General features: G+C 36.0%; 1 protein-coding gene across 1 annotated transcript in view; it reads right to left on the bottom strand.

The window, feature by feature from the left end:
• Positions 1-4,143: 4,143 nt before the first annotated feature.
• Positions 4,144-18,834, bottom strand: part of CACNA2D1 (calcium channel, voltage-dependent, alpha 2/delta subunit 1) — a 39,768-nt gene continuing 25,077 nt past the window's right edge. The window contains exons 17-21 of the mRNA XM_010010677.1: positions 18,436-18,491; positions 18,163-18,292; positions 16,293-16,405; positions 13,193-13,275; positions 4,144-4,670 (exon numbers count right to left, since the gene is read on the bottom strand). Coding sequence (XP_010008979.1) covers positions 4,554-4,670; positions 13,193-13,275; positions 16,293-16,405; positions 18,163-18,292; positions 18,436-18,491 — 499 coding nt within the window. The 3' untranslated portion in view covers positions 4,144-4,553. The remainder of the gene's footprint in view (positions 4,671-13,192; positions 13,276-16,292; positions 16,406-18,162; positions 18,293-18,435; positions 18,492-18,834) is intronic.

Raw genomic sequence — 18,834 nt, 5'->3', positions numbered from 1 at the left:
TATGGAGCAAATTATACAGGCTCTTATTTACATGTTCGTATTATACAGAGTGAACAATCAAAGTAGTTGCTGATTTTAAATGATAAACTTTTATTCTGAATATACTGTTTTTGCACAAGAATTAACACAACAGTTCTAGGATTATAAACTTTTTATAACATTATTGTACAAATTTTTACAAAAAAATTATTTTTCCAGGCTTGTCAAGTTCCACAAAAGTGTCAAGAGAACACAAGAAAAGGGAGAAAGACCTGCCTGCCTTGAGAGAGCAACCAAGTCTCTTTTTGCAGAAACGCACACTGAGCATTTCAATAAAAATATCCCAGAAAGCATGATCCAGACATTCCATACAACACAAGAAGAGAAGACAGCTTTGTCAGATCACAATCACAATTCATGGCATCTGAACAAGACAGTATCCCTTTAGCCTCAGTGAAATTATTTCTTCAAGATGATGTTTTTCTTTCAAACCATAAACAGGACAGATGCAAGTAGCTGGGAAGAGGGTGAGGCTGACTTTTCAAAACTCTTGAATTCCTTTCAGACACTTTGTTTTAATCTTTTTACAATAGTTTACAATGAGTATTAACAATATTAACATTGCGGTATGAAAAAAATCATAATAAATCTGGCCTTTGTTAAAGGCGTGGATGTCTGATGGAGCGAGGGTAAAACTTTTCCTAAGGAAGGAGTTATGAAGATTTCACCTTCAGTTGACGTTCCCAAAACACCCCAAGTGCGTTGCAGTGCCCTGTGGGCATTAATATACTTCTTAATAACCAGTGTGCTAGCAACTGAATTTGTAGGACCAGTGGGACTGAGGTTGTGTTTTGAAATTAAGACACACTAAGCACATTTTCTGAGCTTAAGTGTTAATGGGAACAAAAGGTCTTCATGTCTCTCCAGCGATACCGAACCACAGCAAGTAACACTTGGGTTGCAAAGGTCACTTAAAAGGGATACTGCCTACCTGAACCCAGTAAGGCCAGTTTTTAAGTTAGTAAAAGGAATAGGCTAAGAAAACTTACAAATGGCAGCAACACTGTTTTTTGTCAAGTCAAGCAGTAAAGCCTCAAGCATTAGAAACATGAAAAAGATCATACTAAAATCTTAAAGGTACAGGACCTAAAAATCTTGTCAATCAAACCTGCTGTGTCATGTTAAAAACCTGTTACAAATATGGACCACGATCAGTGTTTTGGCAGTAATGCTGGTTGTTTAAATGAAAAACTGGAAAGAAACCTTTCATGTTAGGTCCTCAGATCATGTTTTGCAGAGTACCATGCTGTAAAAACTTTAATGGTGGTTGTCAGACGTACAATAGGCTGCATGACTTCTGAACTGAAACAGTCCCAACAGTTCCCTTAGTACTAATTAAAGGATCTGAGCAGATATCAACAGAGCTTTTTATCTGGCTTTAAAACAAAAAAGCCCCTTTTTACAACATATTGTAATTTGAAAATGTCTCAATTTAAAGCCTAGGATCAAGTTTCTTCTCTCACAGACAAGAGAAGATGACTATTACACATTACGTGAGAATAAGGATACTTTTCTGCATGAGGATATGTATTTGTTCATGCAAGTTATTTCTAACAGACTGGCATTCATATTTTGAGCTAGCTAGAGTTCACATTGCATTTTCCATCTGTGTTTTGTAATTTGCAGATATCTAGGTAGTGCATTTTAAAAAGTTGTGACCCTCACTTGGATAGAATCAAAATATATATTGCTTTCTGCAGAAAGAAGCCAAAATGTCATTTTTTCCTTTTTAAAGAATTGAGTTCTGTGGGGAAAATACTAAGTCCTTCTGGGAGGGCCAGATCCTGAGCTTTCTATCAGATGGGTATAATGGGTGGAAGGCTAAGTGTTCATACAGAAACATGTTTCTTCAGGTCATGCAGAGAGGCAGAGGAGAGGAACAAAGGGCATTTCCCTCTCTGGATAACCCAAGAAGACTGATGTATCTGCATGGCATGAGCTTCTCCCTCCTTTTGTATTTGAGCACTCTAAGGGAAGTGGGATGAGAGCAAAAGCCACAGTTGTGTTCTGTGGCAGCACAGATTTGTGCCATCTTTCTACCCACAGGCTCTAATCAAATATTTATTAAGTAACTCAAAATATGGCCTGCCAGTGTTACAAAGTGTTAAATAACATAACTTTTCCATGCTTTTGGGAAGCTAAGTGAAGACTATACAGGACAACATACTGACAATCTCTTGAGAAATTAAGAGCAAAATGCAAACTAATGTGTATTTTAAGTAATCTTAGAGTAAAAGCTATGAGTGTAGTAAGCATTGGCCTAATCCTACAAAATTTGTTCCTCCCATAAAATTTCTATTGACCACATTAAGGAAAAATACAGGATGCAGTCTCAGCATTAGAAAGACTCAAACTAACTGTTTATGAGATGGTGACCGGTGATAGGGTGAAGAGAAGTTCAATAATAGAACTGGAATGAAGAGCTCCAAGATTATTATTATTATTATCCATATTATCAAAATTAGCTCACCTTCCCTGAGGAGAACCTGAAGTCATCCAACACAGTTAATTGTCCTTTTAACCCCATGACTTTACTAGAGATATTTTTTCTTTAAAAGCTAAATCTGTTCAGTGAACAAAAGGTCAGGGTTTTTTTTTTTTCACTTGCTGTATTCCCAAACATAAGAAAATACACAGCTGGAGCCAAAGTACATGAGAAAAACAATGAACCAGCCATGGGTACCACTACAGTAGACATCTGATCTTTAAGCCATGCCATGGCTTTCTGTAGCTTCTTCAGTTTTCATAGGATATTAACGCATGCCCAATTATTTCTTTAAGCTTTTGGCATGATTAAAATTATATCGATCAATTGCCAGCACATACATACCAATGCTTTGCATTTTCTTATTTTTTTAAAGAGCTAGTGTATTGTGCCATGTTAATATTTGCATATTGCAGTTGTTAGCAGAATTGTACAATACCAGCAGAGTTGCACATTCATTGGTTTAGCTGTCTTGCAATACTGTTTAGTTCTGAAAACTAGGAAAAGCGCAAATCATATTTTGCATCAACACTGTGCTACACTGTAATATTGTAATTTACTGCACCAACCTGTATCACCAATGAGGTTGTATAAAAACAACTTCTAAAATTATTATTCACAATCAAGTATCAATGTGCATACATATAGATTCAAGGCTCCCCATTTGTTTTTTTTTTTTTTCTAATCTCAGCAACCAGGACATTTTGCTATTAAATATGCTATTTTCAATAATAAATAGCAACAGCAGAAGTTTTAATATTATGGGTGTATTTATATGAAGGAAACAAAGGGGGAACCTGATATGAACCTTAGAGAACATATACTTCCAAAAATAAATGTGTTAAATCTGATTTTTATATACTTAAAATATCTGTACACAGATTTTTATGCGAGATCACTATTCTGTAAAAAATCCAACTCAACCCTTTTGTCACGATAGCTAAATTACCCTATCTTCTCAGCTTTTTCATTACACAGTATATTCAGAGCTCTGTTTTATAATATAATGATTTGATTGCAACACATTGCAATGTTCAGTTTCTCACACAATAACAGAATCACTCGTTTACCTTTTCAGTGGACTATACTCTACCATCAAAGAAAACAAACTGAAAAACAATAACATAGCATCATCATCATGCAGAATACCCTTGGAAACCAACGTTCAAATATCACAAAGACAGGTTTTATTCACAAGCATTTTTGTTTGAGCCTTTGAAGAATTCTACTAGCTTTATGTATAACTGCATTGTGAAAAGAGGGTGAACATTACATTGAAATTAACATTTTTCCGACAGAGGATGACATCAAGTTTAAGATGAGAATCACTTTTTAGTTAAACTCTCAAGCACCTTTATATTTTTAAAAACAGAAGTTTCCCTCCTTCCTTCCTTCCTTCAAACAATTTCTCAGCCTACCAAATCTTAGGTGGCTACATGATTCATTTAGAAGAATAAACCACTCATCATAAAGTATTGAAATCATGCTGAACTTCTGATGACTAGCCAGTATTTTCATTTGATTCAACTAGTTTGGACAAAACTGATGCTCAAAGCAGCCACCATGGTGCTAGTAGTGCAGACTGGGGAGTAGGTTTTCTTTTTTCTTTTTCTTTTTTTTTTTAAATAACTGTTCATGTAAAAGAATATAAATCTCCAAGATATCCAAAGCTTAAAAGAAATAAAAATCATGTACATAAGCTATTGTCAGGGGAGCCCTTTTACATGAAGTCATCAAGATTACAACAACAAACAAACAAAAGGAAAAAATAATCTTAGATTCCCCAATGGAGCACATACAGAATTCTGTTTAGATGGTATAGATGATGCAGCATTCACACACGTTTAAGGATCTGACACTCCAACATGCAGCCACCGTGGGTGCCTTTATGAGTCTCGCACCGAGTGATAATCAGACACGAGCACTGCTGTTCTGCTGCTGCCTGAATAGCTGACCCTTTTAAAATGAAACTGAGGCTATCGTTTTGGCCGGGTCTTGATTAAGTTATGCAGGTTTTGGTTTAGCAAGGTCATAACTGGTAGTGTCTGCTGCCAGATAACAGCCAAAGCAGGACCAACTGAATTCCTACCATAGACCACAGTGATGGACTCAGACCAGAGACACCACCGCAGTCGGCCGAATCTTCCTGTTGACAAGAAAAGAAGAAATTATTTAAAATTAATTACAATTAAATTTCCTGAGAAGTAATCTACACTTTAGCCTTCAACATTGTGAACTATTCTTGAGGCATCCTTTTTGGTCTTATACATGTTATCTTGCCTAAAATAACGGCAAAGCAATTCCTGTAAATTTGCCTGTTTTTTATACAGAGAGTGGCAATGCTACGCGGGAGGATTAAATACTTACAAGGCTTACTGCAGTCACTTATGAACTAGATGGGATACTTACACACTCAAACAAGAAATGCTATAGGATATGCCACCAGGGCCTAATAAACCACACCTATATTCCTTAAAAATTACATCAATTTGGAGATTTTGAGTATCACTTTATTTTGAGGAAAGATGGAAGAATAGATACCTTTTAAAGATTAGAAAACAAATACCAGAATATGTTCATGTCTGTTTCATCAACATGGCCACACACTAAGATGAATATGCTTTGCAGGTGGAAATATGATCAAAGATAATGAAAAAACTTTCTCTGTCTCTGATACTGTATTCAAGCACAAGAACCAAATTTTCCATTGGCTTTTTGTACACATTTGATGCAGTCTCTGGAGAAGACACCCTCCAGCTTGAGGACGTGCTCTGAGCTGCACCACTCTGTCATGCATCAATGGGCCTAACTATTCAGCACACCATGCAGCAATCACACCTCTTTTCCCCATTCCTCTTTACTACTAATCGCTGTTAGTCAGTCCCACTCCATTCATAATTCATAATGTCTTTCACATTATGGAATTACTCATTAGTCTGGCTGAAATAGGTTTGATACCTGTTCTGGACTTAATAACTCTTCACACCTTCTTGTTTCTCAGAACTGATACAATCTATGTTTAGCTGCCTAGAACACCAGGACAATGTTCCAGCCATCCCCTGCACAGGTAGCTCTGAAGGCTGAAAATAATTAGTCTTCCTCTTGTTTTCACTGTATTCTGTACCCACGCTATAAACAGACACTTTCCATTTTCCAAAGGATCCCAAGCCTTCAAGGACAAGACAACAGTGTAGGTGGGAAGGGACTTAGCATATTGTAGGAACTGGGGAAACTTCTTGAATGGGAGGAACATGTGCAGGGAAGGACAGACTGCACCTTAACAGTAACAGAGCCCATCTGCTTGCACAGACATTAAAAAAGCTTTAGAAAAGAAAGCAGAAGAGAGCCAATGGACATGAATAGCCGCTGGTTCAGACTGACATGTCACTGAGGCACATGTAACTAATACTCAATGTGCCTCAGAAAAGGTTGTGTGGGTTAGGGATAAAAAGTACAATCAGGATAAACACGGAAGGGTCCTTAAAACACCTTTAATTTATCGGCACATCCTTAAGCAAAACTTTCAAGTGCTTCTACACTAATTCTAGGCACACAAAATTAAAATGTGGGAGTGAAGGCAAGCCATCAATGAACTATCCCAATCAGAAAGCTGGTGGAAGGAAAATAATCAGTAGGACAGAGCATTGTCAGGCTACCAACTTTGTAAGACTGGCAGCATATGACATAGAGCAGAAGTATGTAAAGTATTAAAGGGTAATACAAAGTGTAACAGCATAAAAGTATTACAGGAAAATGAAAATGTCATGGAATCTCTGTAAGGGTAAGAAATATCAGAGTCTAATAATAAAAATGTAATACTAGAATTGCACTACTGAGTACCCTGTCAAAGTGACAATATCATTCATGAAATGTTATGTGAGATTAGAAAAGCTATGTATAAACTGAATCAATACTTTATCAAAAAGAGATGCAGACATCACATTTTTGGATATGATAAATGACTGTCTTTTGGAATAAACAGTATTTGAATCTTTACTGGTGCATGGGGCCCTCTTCGAAATCATTAGTAGAGAGGTGCTCTGTGTAGCTCTAGTGTAGCTCCAGTAGACCACAGTGCAATAGCATTTAGCTTGTGTAAGAGATCAGACCAAACAAATCCAAACCAAAAGATACCAATTTCAAGAAAGGGAACTATGTGAAAATTACCAAAAGCAGTTAACTACTGCCTCCACCACCACAAAAAAAAAAAACAAAAAAAAAAAACCAAACCAACAAGCCAACCTAAGGAAACAGAAAAAAACAAAGAAACAAAAAACACAAAGGAAAAAAAAGAGTAGAAGCATCATCTCAAAAATAAGAATATTTAGAAATATTGATTTAAATATCCAGGTAAAATGAATGACAACATTAGAACAATTAACCACCCAATCCTCAACATCCTCCTCCCCCCCGAATCCAACCCCCAAACAAATTACCTCCCAAAAATAAACCAAACCCAGCCACCCAAAGAAGCACCCCTGCATGAATCAGTAGGGAAATTAAGTACACTGTCATAGCGAAAAGGTCAGTATTTAAGAAATCCAGTTTACTCAAATGGATAAGAACGGGAAAGCACATGAAAATGGCAGATTAGATAAAACCAGGAAATTAAGAGGGCTGATAAAGATTTTTTTTATGACCTCCCTGCAAAAAATGCTTAGAATAAAAATAGAAAGTTTGAAATAAATCAAAAGCATGAAGCCAAATACAGAGTTAGGGCAACTGCTTGATAACAGAGGTGTAAAGAGGGAACTTGGGGATTACAGGGCATAGCAAAGGACTTCGATGAGTTCCTTGTGTCAGTTTTAAGGGGCAAAGACTTTAATGAGATTCCCACTACACACAATGCATTCTTTTTAAAGCAAAGAAGTGATAGGAATCAGAATCAGTTTGGAATAAATATATGGCAAATCAGATAAAGCAGTCAAAGTAGATTCAGTAAGTCATCAGAAATTACAGCAGGAAAAAAAAAAAGCAGAAAAAGATAATAATTTCATTTTGTCCTAAAGCAAACAGTTCACTTTAGCTGCCATTCTTTAAGAATAGTAGCCGTTTCCAGACATAGTCTCTGTGATCTATTAGCTTTGTAACTTAGTTCTGTAATTTTGGCTTAGGCTTCTATTTTATTTTAGTTGATTGCACTCTGCAAGTTCAAAATTCCTAAGTTTTACGGTCAAAAGTAAGTCATACATGAACTCTGCTGCACTAGATTTGGAGTAGGATGCTAACATTTGAAGATGCACTGAACTTTCTGGTTTATTTAGTTTGGCTCTGTCACTTTTTTGCATCTGCATTGTGTCTTGTCCTGTAGTTTAGTTCTATTCAAAGCAACTAAAATAATGCTGTTTTTTCTTCCTCACAGTGACTACCATCAGAAACAGAATTATCAGTAATGGTTTGTTCTAACATGTATTCAACGAACAGTACTCCATGTTACCTCTTGGTTTTGATGATTCTTATCATTAAAATTACTTAGAAGAGTCATCTTTGAAGAAATAGTCTAGAGAAAAGCACAAGGTTTAAAATTTTCCAAAAGAGGGGAGATGCCTGGAGAGTATGAAAGAAGTAAATTGAAGGTCTTAAACAAAATTGTTCATAATATGAAGGGAAAAATATCATTATAGTGAAAACAGCACCCAGTATGAATACAGAGTAGATGGACCTCCACATATATAATTATACAGTACTCAGCTTTCATGTCACTCTGCATTATACCAAATACTGGGAAAAATATGTTGATTAATCCTACCACTATATATACTTAAAAAAAATAAATCCATTCTGCTGCTCATTTCTGTTCACTTTTTGAGAAGTTTTTTGGTTTGTTTTTTGTTTGTTGTTTTTTTTTTTTTAACCATATGACACTATATATGGGCACTGCTTTTACATTCAACAGTTATACTATGGAATATTCATATTGGACTGAAAATAAATTATCTTAATATCTTTGTTCTCTCCCTGAGACTACACAGAACAGTTTTTAAAGGATTCACAATATCACAACACTGGAGAATGTCTTGAAAGCCTCAGGCAGGAGAGGCATCTTCTTATGAATGTCAGAGTTAAACTGTACTAGACAAAAGTATACAAGGTTTATACACATATTTCAAGGTTGGTGAGATTTTAACCTAATTTTGATCAAAGTCATTGAATTTCTGAGGTTTTACCAATTTAGTGTGGTAAACCAGCAGTTCTGCCAAGAACAATTTCTAAATATTCTCTCTGGAACCAGTTATTCCTTTGTATCCTAAGCCAAGACAAAAATAGTAGTGACAAAGAAGGTACAGTAAATCCTAGCTAAACTACTTTTTCCTCCCCAGCATTGCACATTGTCATTTTCTTGTGTGCTTTAACTGTTGTGAAAATTACAAGAAATGAGATCCCATCTTTAACCTGGAACCAGATCGAGCAAAATATCATTTTGGAATGGTCTTCAAAACGTCATTTTTGAAAACACTTTCCCTATACCTGAGCTTTAAGAAAACTTCTGTTTCCTGTAATCACTATTATTGATGTTTCTCATAAAATTTCTTTTAACAAATTACACAGCATCAGTTTTTAGTTTATCTTTATCTTATCTTTACCTCATCCAGTGCAATTAGACACTGAACTATTTTTAAGGAGTTTCATTGAAATTGTCCAGCCCATTGCATTACTCACTGATACATTAATCACACAGAAAACCTGTATAACCAACAGATCGGTTGGGGATGTCCTTTCCTTCCTGTCTTCAAAATAATATTCAGTATATTATTTCTCTTTGAAGAGATAGTTTCGTTTCATCAGAAGTGTATCCGAAATTTCTTGCATTAATAATTCACGTGTCAAGTTTCCTTGCATGCTTGAGGTAGAGAAGCATCAAATCCAAATGTCACCTCCTTCATGTCATGCATTACTATGATAACTCTAGAGAAGGTGATTTTACAACATTAAACTGAAAACTATTCAACTCTTGCAGAATGGAAATGAATGCTTTTGTAAAACCATATATTCACTGTTAAGTATCAAACCTACATATTCATTGATAAATATCAACGTTACCTTGAAAGCAGTGCCAGTCCAAAATTTTAGACACACATGCAACTATAAGTACATATATATATGTATACACATATGTCTAAGTCTATAAAAATACTTGTTACTCCTTTAGAAGCACACTGTAACTATTTAATGTACTGAAACTTTGTCTCGAAACCTTAATCAAAGGATAAAGCAACAGTATCTGCCAAAAAGCTTCTGATCTGGCCTTTGACATAACTGGTTACTTCAAAGTTATAACTTTTATAGGCATATATTTTAAATACTTCATATTGCATGGAGAAGACCTTTGCTTTTACTCAAGAGTCATTTCAAGTTCCAGTGCATGGTCTTTCACAAATTTGTGTTACCCTCCTTTGGCTGGAATACCACACAAAGCTGCCAAAGCTGTACAGCTAGCCACACAGATCAGGGATACAGCCAATCCCATCAAGATGTACACAGTTGTCTGGTCTGCTAATCATCCTCAAATCTCCATCTGATGTCCATGGGAGATGATGGCAATAAGACATTCCCAGAAGGGGTTAAAGACTTGTAGAGTTCTCCTTATTCTCAGGCATGGCCAACAAAGAGTTTGCATGTACAAAGTAAGAACAAGCTATTCAAGGTGACGGTGAAGACTATTTTGTTACCCTTGATGAAAAAAACCCCAAACCAGCTGCCATTATTGAACCTGATCAGATGGTTTGTATCTGTGTTGGCTTCAGTGACTTTAATAAAACTACACAGATTAATGTTCAGTGAGAATCCACTTCCAAAATCACAAAGTTATTAAAAACAGGATGGATGAACAGAACTACCTTTATAACATTCTGCTGCCAAATATCTATCACCTAAAATCAGATTTTATATGTTTCCCAGTATTTTGGTTGAGAAGAAATACCATTTTGAACATAAAGAATTCAGCTCAAGGTGAGTCTCTGCTGCTTTATGTACATTGGACAGTAGCCTTTTAATTAAAACAAGGTTACTTGCACAGCAAAGTGCATGAGTAAGAACATGAGATGTTAATCTTCTAGATTTTAATGTGAAATACCACTGGCTTGGGGGAAGGGACTTTGACCCTTTCTTAAACCTTTAGCCATAGTTGTGCAAGTTCCTAGGATTGCTAGAAATTACATCATTTAAATACAGGCTAGGAAACTCCAAAATTACTCTGTTAAACTCCAAAATTACAGCTGTTAAACAGAACTTGAAGCTTTTTTTCACTGATGTTTGAGTGCTATTAATTGAACCTTCCCCCAAGTATAAAGAGAATATAAATTATTGAGAAAATGAGTGTTCTAAATTGTTATTATTTTCAATATTTTACTATTCTACTACACTGACAAATGACCTCTTAAGTTTCTATTTCTGCCTATCAGTTGCTTCACTTTGATAGATATGTTAGTATCTCCCTCTAGTGGTTTTCTGAGTAATAATATTGACCAGAAACCCCTAAATGTAAAAGGTCACAAATTTTGTTTCCTTTACATCAGCAGTTCGCTGCATACTTGTCACTAGCACAGCAATGCACACTCAAGCCATTAAATGTAGCACAGTCTAAAATGCCACGGCTTTCGTTATGAGCTCTGGAGTCTGCAATAGGTCAGTAACCCGGATGTCAGGTATCTGTGTATTTCATTAGAAGAAAAAAACTGCTGCAATTAGGCAATGAATATGTTCAGGTTGCAAAACAATAAAAAGTAAAAATATAACTTTATGAATTCATAGTTTAAGCAAGTTGATATGCACTGTTACCTTCCATCATTAACATCTGCGTTAATGTGAATGCAGTGAAAACTCCTTACTCAATAGCAACACTCACTCATCCTTCCTATCCCAACACACAGCTTTATTTTTACAGGTATTATAAAATCCCCTCATCACTTCGTACCTTTGTGTAGAAAACTTTCTTCTTCTGTTCATTTTAAGAGGGACAAGGGAAAAACATTCTGAAGGGAATAAAACTGACTCAATTGGTACATGTGCTATCTCAGGGTTGACCAAACAGGTTCCCATGTCTTTGTATTTGCTATGGGAGAGGCCCTTGTGTTCTGTAATTGTGATTTACAAGGCTCCAGATCATAGGGTTTTTTCATATTTCATTTCCCTTAGCATAGCAATAGTAATTTGCTCCAGATTGCTGCTTTTGGGACTCGCTTCATTCCGTTTTCTTTTGTATGTTTAGTAAGTAAAAGAGTCTGCTAATTTTTTAAGCCAAGAACAAAACAAAAAATTAGAGAAAGGAACTGACCATCCACACCACATGAAAACTTGCAGAAAAATGAAGATAGGAGCGGACGTCATGGCAGAGGCACGACTCGTTGTGCATATAGGCTGATCCTATTAATAACGGGCAAAGTAGCAAGTAGAGGAAAGGAAAGAAAACACAGAAAAAAAGACACACAAGATGAGATATCATGCAGATTGCTGCAGTTAGCAGAGTTAATGTGAAAGCATCCACCCAAGAGCAAGAGATTGACAGCAAATTTTGCAAATAAACTTAACCAAAACAATCCACTCTAATGGAACACATGACTTACACACTGATTAGCACATCAAGCTAGTGAGCAAGAGTTGTACTTTCACACACAATTGTATCAGGAAGGTTTGGATAACATTTACAGTGGTCAAATAGCTTTTGGATGGTTTTTCAATTCTGTTTAAACTTTGTTGGCCAGTAAGAAGACTTCCTTTTTAAAACAAAATATAGTTACTAGAAAAAATGCATCAAATACCAACTGTCTGGACTTTTTTAACACTACTGACATCTCAGCAAATGTGCCTCATCAAAGAAAAGCAGAGAATATACCGGAAAAAACCTTGGTATACAGCAGTTATAGCCAACAAAGTGCAGTAGCTTTGGATAATCTTTCCTTTGCACAAATGGGATGAGGCATTATAAATGCATTTTAAAAACATTTATTTTATATAATGGCAGTTATTTACATGTTCAGTACTTTCTAGCTTGAAATCTATACTAAACATTTTGAATTCAACATACTTTCATACAGTATGTTGAAAGGTAAGACAGAGTATATTCAAAATAATCTATACATGTGGCACAGTTATCATCTCTCGCCTTCAAAACTGTGTTGCATACAATACTGGGAGTATTAAACAGCATAGTTTTGCTGACTTCAGTAAAGCAATGCTCTTTAATACCTGCTAAGAATACAACTCAAGGTCAATACATATCTGAAGAATTTTTAAGAAGAGCAATATCCTAAACCAGATGTTTTAAAACATTTAACACCACCTTAAATAATATTTGGAAATACTAATATAAAATATTACTTCTAAGCTAGGATTATTATCTACTTGTGAAAGCCACAGAAGAACTGATTTTGACAACACTGCACAGAGACCATCAGTTTTATGCTGATGTGTTGGTTTTTTTTTTAGTGGGAATCATGTGTGAAAGTTCAATGGTTATAGGAAAGGCAGATAAGAAAGCAGCTGTTAATTTTATGTTAATCATGGGATACTTGAAGTAGAGTGGCTATGGTCTAGAGTGAACAGTATGTTTAGTGATAGATAAGTTACCAGACATCAAGGTACATTTAAACATAGTTTTCACTGCTCTTCTAGAACAGTTCTACAAGTGTTTTTGAAGGTAGTCCTAAAGTCTTACAAGTTCAGTTTTACCTGTTTGGCTTCATCGAAACAGACATCAGGACCTTTTCTGTATCTAGGTTGTTTGACCATTTCACAAGGATTTGGCCCTTCATCTGTTTCTCTGGTTAAGGAGCATGACTGGTTTTTGTGCATCGTACATTAGTAAGATTAACAATCTGTTTTTATCTTTGTGGGAGAAGATTTCTGCTAATTCAGATAGTACTGAAATAAACATCAGTAGTCACAGTTCCTTGTTTAAATTAAAGAAAACCAAACTAACCATTCAGATAAATAAAATACACTGCTTTAGTCAAAGAAATAAACATCCTGCATGACTTCTTAGAACCAATACTTCCAGAATCATACACAAAATAAAAATAAACCATGAGTTTTATTAAAAGATTTTCTGTATTGCTTTCATTGACATTGCATAAATAATACTTAAAATATTTGATAAAGTTAATAAACTTTCAATAGCAATGATTGGTTATAGCATATGTCACCACAGAGTTATTGTGCTAAAATGCAGATACATGAGGAAGCCTGTTTGGAAGCATGTTATATACAGATTGAAAATTACAATGAAGGCCTATAAAAACTACTGGTTTCATTATGTGTACATCTCTATTACCCCAAATATCACAGACAAGATCATCCTGATGTTGGCATTGGGAGTAAATAACAGAAAACCTAATCAGATCTCATTCATATTTCAGTGATGAAGGAGACAAAGAAAATGCTGTCCAAACTAATAGCAGAACAGCAGGATAGAAATGGGACCAGTGACATGCTATTAATTAGCTAACCGTAAATATGAGTTAATGCTTTAGCTTATGTCTCTGAAATCTGTAATTGCTGATACTTAAGTGTAAATACTACACTTCACATTTGCCACAGGCTAACAAGGGACACAAGTTATTGCATCAAACTTGAAAGTCACAGATACGGTATGCTGCAAAATTGCTTTCTGTTTGAAACCTGCTTATATTACATTTCATTAAGTTAAGGTTTTTTTTTTTATTCCACTGTTGACAGTACACACATTAAAGCTAAGCTAGAGTGTTTTAAAAAAATTGAGCACCAAAACTCTACTTATCTTAGTAGCTCTCACTTGCACTTGAAGCAATCCTACCCATACACTACTGTGGAATATTACAGCAGCTTCCTTGCAATGAGTGGAGATGCCCAACGGAAGAAAAGGCAAGAAGACAGGGAATTTAGTTGTATAGATCTGCATCTGTCTTTGTCCCAGTGTTACCAGATTCACCTCCTCTTTCCTCTGCCAGGGCCCAGCCAAAAGGGAAGTCAAACCCCAGAAATACTCTAAAAGCGATGTGCATGAGGAAAGCTGCATCAGCCAGAAGGAAGCAGAGTCTAATAATAACCATCTGAATAGCACCCAAAGGTCATTCTGTCTGCTTGTGTGATGTTATGCTACATCTGCATTTCATAATGTACCTTAGTTATAGAAAAGAGAGAATAGATCGGTACTGCATAGTGGGAACAAAGATGAAATAGTGCATTTAGTCAATATAAGCCCACCCAGCTGCTGAGTCGTTTACTGCTTTCTAGAAGGGTTGAGGCCTACAGGGAAAGGCAAGTCATGTACCCATTTCCCACCAAACGTGCTCAATTTCCTATAGCGAGCACTGTGTATAAATGCAGACAGTCACAACAGTTAATCAAACTGTCATGGACTAGAGCCAATTAGAACATTGGGATATGTTTACATAGTTCTGTGATGACATGGGTATTTCTTCCACTCCAATGTAACTTCCTTTTCAACCCAAGCGTAGATGGAATTCCAGTTTTATTCATGTGGCAACGAATGTATTGCTTGTGCCAAAGAAACACAGTCATCTCTACCACCATCTGCTTTTCTTTCAAAAATGGGAGAGGCTATCTCAATTAACTTCCTGACATGGACAAAGGTATTACTAATTGTATTCCATATTCTGCTCATACTCATCCAAATTATAATTTGATTTACCAACTCTGGCATGTTATCCTTAGGCAGAGAAAAATTGACATGAATTTATCCTGGCCTAGGATATGTGTATGCTGGTTTTATATATTACCATCAGCATCACCTACAGGTATCTACAGGAGTTAACAGGCTAAAGGCATAGAGATTGGCATGAAGGTAGTTGTAAATTAGAACCACCTTTCACATGCTTTTAATTTTAATGCATGAGTTGCAAGGACTCTGCTTAGCACGCAAGCCACCTATGTGTCCAGCCAGCTCTGAAGAAATTCTATGCTAGCAGTTGGATAAACTTTAGCCTTTGATGGTTAAAGCAGTTCCCACAAGATATAAAAAGTTCTCATTGGCACTGAGCACATACTAAAATGCCTCCATCGCTTCACCTCAGTGTTCCAAGCACCAGGGCACCATCCCAACTTTTCATGACCAAATGCTCTTATCTTGATGTTGCCCTTTTTTGTTATTTCTTGAGACAAACATGACATACCCTTGTCTTTTCTAAAGCCTGAACAAACCCAAACAGGCTTCCTTGCCTGTCCTGTGCTCCAGATGCCAACCACTTTGGTGGCCCTTCACTGGACTACCTCCAGCATGGCACTGTGGTACTGGGGAGCCCCAAACTGTACATAGCATTCCAGAAGTGGTCTCATTAGTGCTGAAGAGATGGCATGGATCAATTCTCCCAGCCGGCTGACTACACTCTTGCTAACATAGCTCAGGATGTAAATAGTCCTCTACTGCAAAGCACAGTACCCACTGATGTTAAGCTCCTTGTCCATCATGATACTCAAATCTTTTTCTGCAAACCTGTTTCTAGTCACTCTGCCCACAGCCTGTCCAGCTGCATGTCATTATTCTGTCCTGGATCCAAGACTTTGCATCTGCCTTTTGGAAACTTCAATAACTTCCTGAGAGCCCATTTCTGTTTAGGTCCTCATGAGTAACAGCTTTGGTCTCTACCTCCGTGCCTGCTGCTGCAGACCATTTGTGGTATCATCCACAAATATCTGCTCCTTCAAGTACTTCAATGGCAACCATGCTACTAACACGTATATGAAAGGGCCTTTTTCTTTTCCAAAATATATTCCAGCATATCATTGCCAAAAATCAATCCACACTACTAAATAATATGATCTTAAAGGATACCCGGCTTCTCTGCTTGCATCAGTGGCTTTGGGTCACAGGAGCGGCACAGCAGTTGGCTGTCACTAATAATGAATACTAGATTGGTGTTTGAAATCTTCTCTGCATGATAAAGTCTGGAAAAAAAGCCAACAAAAACCTGTGTTTAAATGAAGCAAGGAAATACGTATTTGAGAAGAACATGCAGTATTGGAATAGAAGTAATTCAACTTCACAGATTCAGTCTGCCTGCTACTGTTTGTCTTTTTCATTAATGAACAGCAAGCAACGTTTATAACAAATTATGTAATCTTCTTGACATTTCCATGGTCCCCCTTTCAACTAGACTTATTAGTGGAAAAAATGGAAAAGAGCATAAAGTGAATTTAATTGAGTTAATAGGTAGCTCTCTACTGCTACAACAGTAGTTGCACTGAGAAATAAAATCAGTCCAGCATCAATTCTTCCCCTAACAACACTGAGAAACCCCCCATCCACAACAAACAAAGAAAATCTAAATTTCCTGGAAAGTCAGACAGACCTTCAGAAAAATCCTAAAGAAATAAATCTTAATACTTAGTCATTAATAAAATATGTTCTAGCTGTCAAAAAGAGGTAAATTCAGGACAATCTATCAGGTTAATTACTTTTAGAGGATTCAAATACATTTTAATACATATAAGCCAACAAATATACACATAAATCAACAAACAAGTCTTTTAATATAGGTGGTTACCACTCTATATAAGCAGAGTTTTATTACTTAGGTGTGAATTGATTGGACTATTTCTGAAACTTCACAGATGATGAGATTGTACCACTGTTTTGGTACAATAAGAGGACAAAATAACTGTTAATTGAATAACTTATGTAGTGCTTATGTATCTGGTTGTTCTAACCAGCTTAAATTGTCCTTTCATATTCATTCCCACACTGTGGCATTATTTTTGCAATATTAGTAAAATGGTTTCTGCAGCCTCTCAGTAAACTGGAGAACTCTTCTGAAAACACTCCAGATTAAAGAAAACAAAACAAAGCAACAAAAACAACCCACAAACAAACAAAAAAACAACCCCCAAACCAAAACCAAAACCAAATCAAAAACCTTACAGAAAACAAAACCAAAACCCCAGCTTGAGTTCTCTGCAAACCAGGTACTGCACAAACAAATACTAGCAACAAGGAGAAGGAAGTATGGAAGTGGGAAAAAAATGTCCTCACGTTTTGTCTGTATTCCCTAACTTAATTTTAATTTCTAAGACATTTTCAGAAATGCAAACTTTCAACCCAGCAGGATTTTGCAGTAAACACAGAACTAGGTCCAAATTGCTATGTTTCTGAAGTATCCAGTTTTCTTACCATTACATTAAACATCATTTTGATTAGGCACATGGAGCCTGAAAAGTAATTCTTTTAATCACAAACCAAAACAGCATGGTTTGCTTAATAAGATCCACAGCTCTTAAAACACGAGCACTAGTGACTAGAAAGTAAATTTGAAGATAAATTGCATAATCTTCTTGACCATCAAAAATTCCAGTACATAACCAGATTAAAGAAAATCATCTCCTTCTGAATATTGTGGAATGCCTTCAAGTTGACATAATAAATTTAAAAAACCCAAACTGTAACAGGGATAGAAATACAATTTTCATGGAGCTTATACAGACTATAAAACAAAAATCTGACTAAAATTCTTTAATTATTACAATTAAAATTTGTTATAAATAAATACAAAGAAATGCAATGTATCATTTTACTTCCCATATACCCCTCTCTCTTATGTAAGTCTGGTGTAACTAATCAAAAATTTTTTGTTCCTATAATACTGTCATTATCTTTTGGAAAATAAACGAATACCCAGAAGTTATTACTCATGCTGAAGCAATTTTACCTGGAGCAGTTTATACAGTCTACAATCCCACCAAAGGATTTATCATCATTTTCAAAGAAATACTGAGTTTGCTCAGTGATACAGCTTGTTTTAGGCAGGGCGGCACCAAAATCATCATCTTCCATATCAGCTGACAGAAAGACAAAAATAAATAAATATAAAACGACATTTTTAAGTCACAGATGCAATGGGGAGATCCAAGTATGGCCCCCAGCCTAGATTCTTACCTTCTACTTCACTCAAAGTTGACTCTTTAACATTCTCTTGACTTACCTGCTTCAAGGAAACGTGGAAAAGTCAAGCTCAAAAACAGCTGCTGTAAGATAGACCTGAACACAGAAAGACAATATATACTTGTTAAAGGCTCTTTGTCTTCTTTGTATTTTAATGGATCTTTAAAAACTACTCAAATAAGAGTTATAAACAACAAAGTCATCACAGCTTATTATGCTTTTGCCAGTTATTAAAGCTGTCTTTCTTGAAACCTTGCAGTTTGACTCTGGTTTCCTTTTCTCACTTTCTCCCAGGTCTTCTTTCACACTAATCTTTTATTCTGCTGTTGAGATTTGGTATCATTTGTGTCCATAACTCACATAATGGAAATGTTATCTTGTCATCCATGTCCTCCTTTTACACCCCTGTGGGAGGTGGAAAAGGCATGTTGGCATTCCT

The sequence above is a fragment of the Nestor notabilis genome, unplaced genomic scaffold (genome assembly GCF_000696875.1).
Source record: "Nestor notabilis isolate BGI_N333 unplaced genomic scaffold, ASM69687v1 scaffold5523, whole genome shotgun sequence".
Taxonomy (NCBI): Eukaryota; Metazoa; Chordata; class Aves; order Psittaciformes; family Psittacidae; genus Nestor; species Nestor notabilis.
Note: the sequence above shows the minus strand (reverse complement) of the source record. Positions and strands in the feature narration are given on the sequence as shown.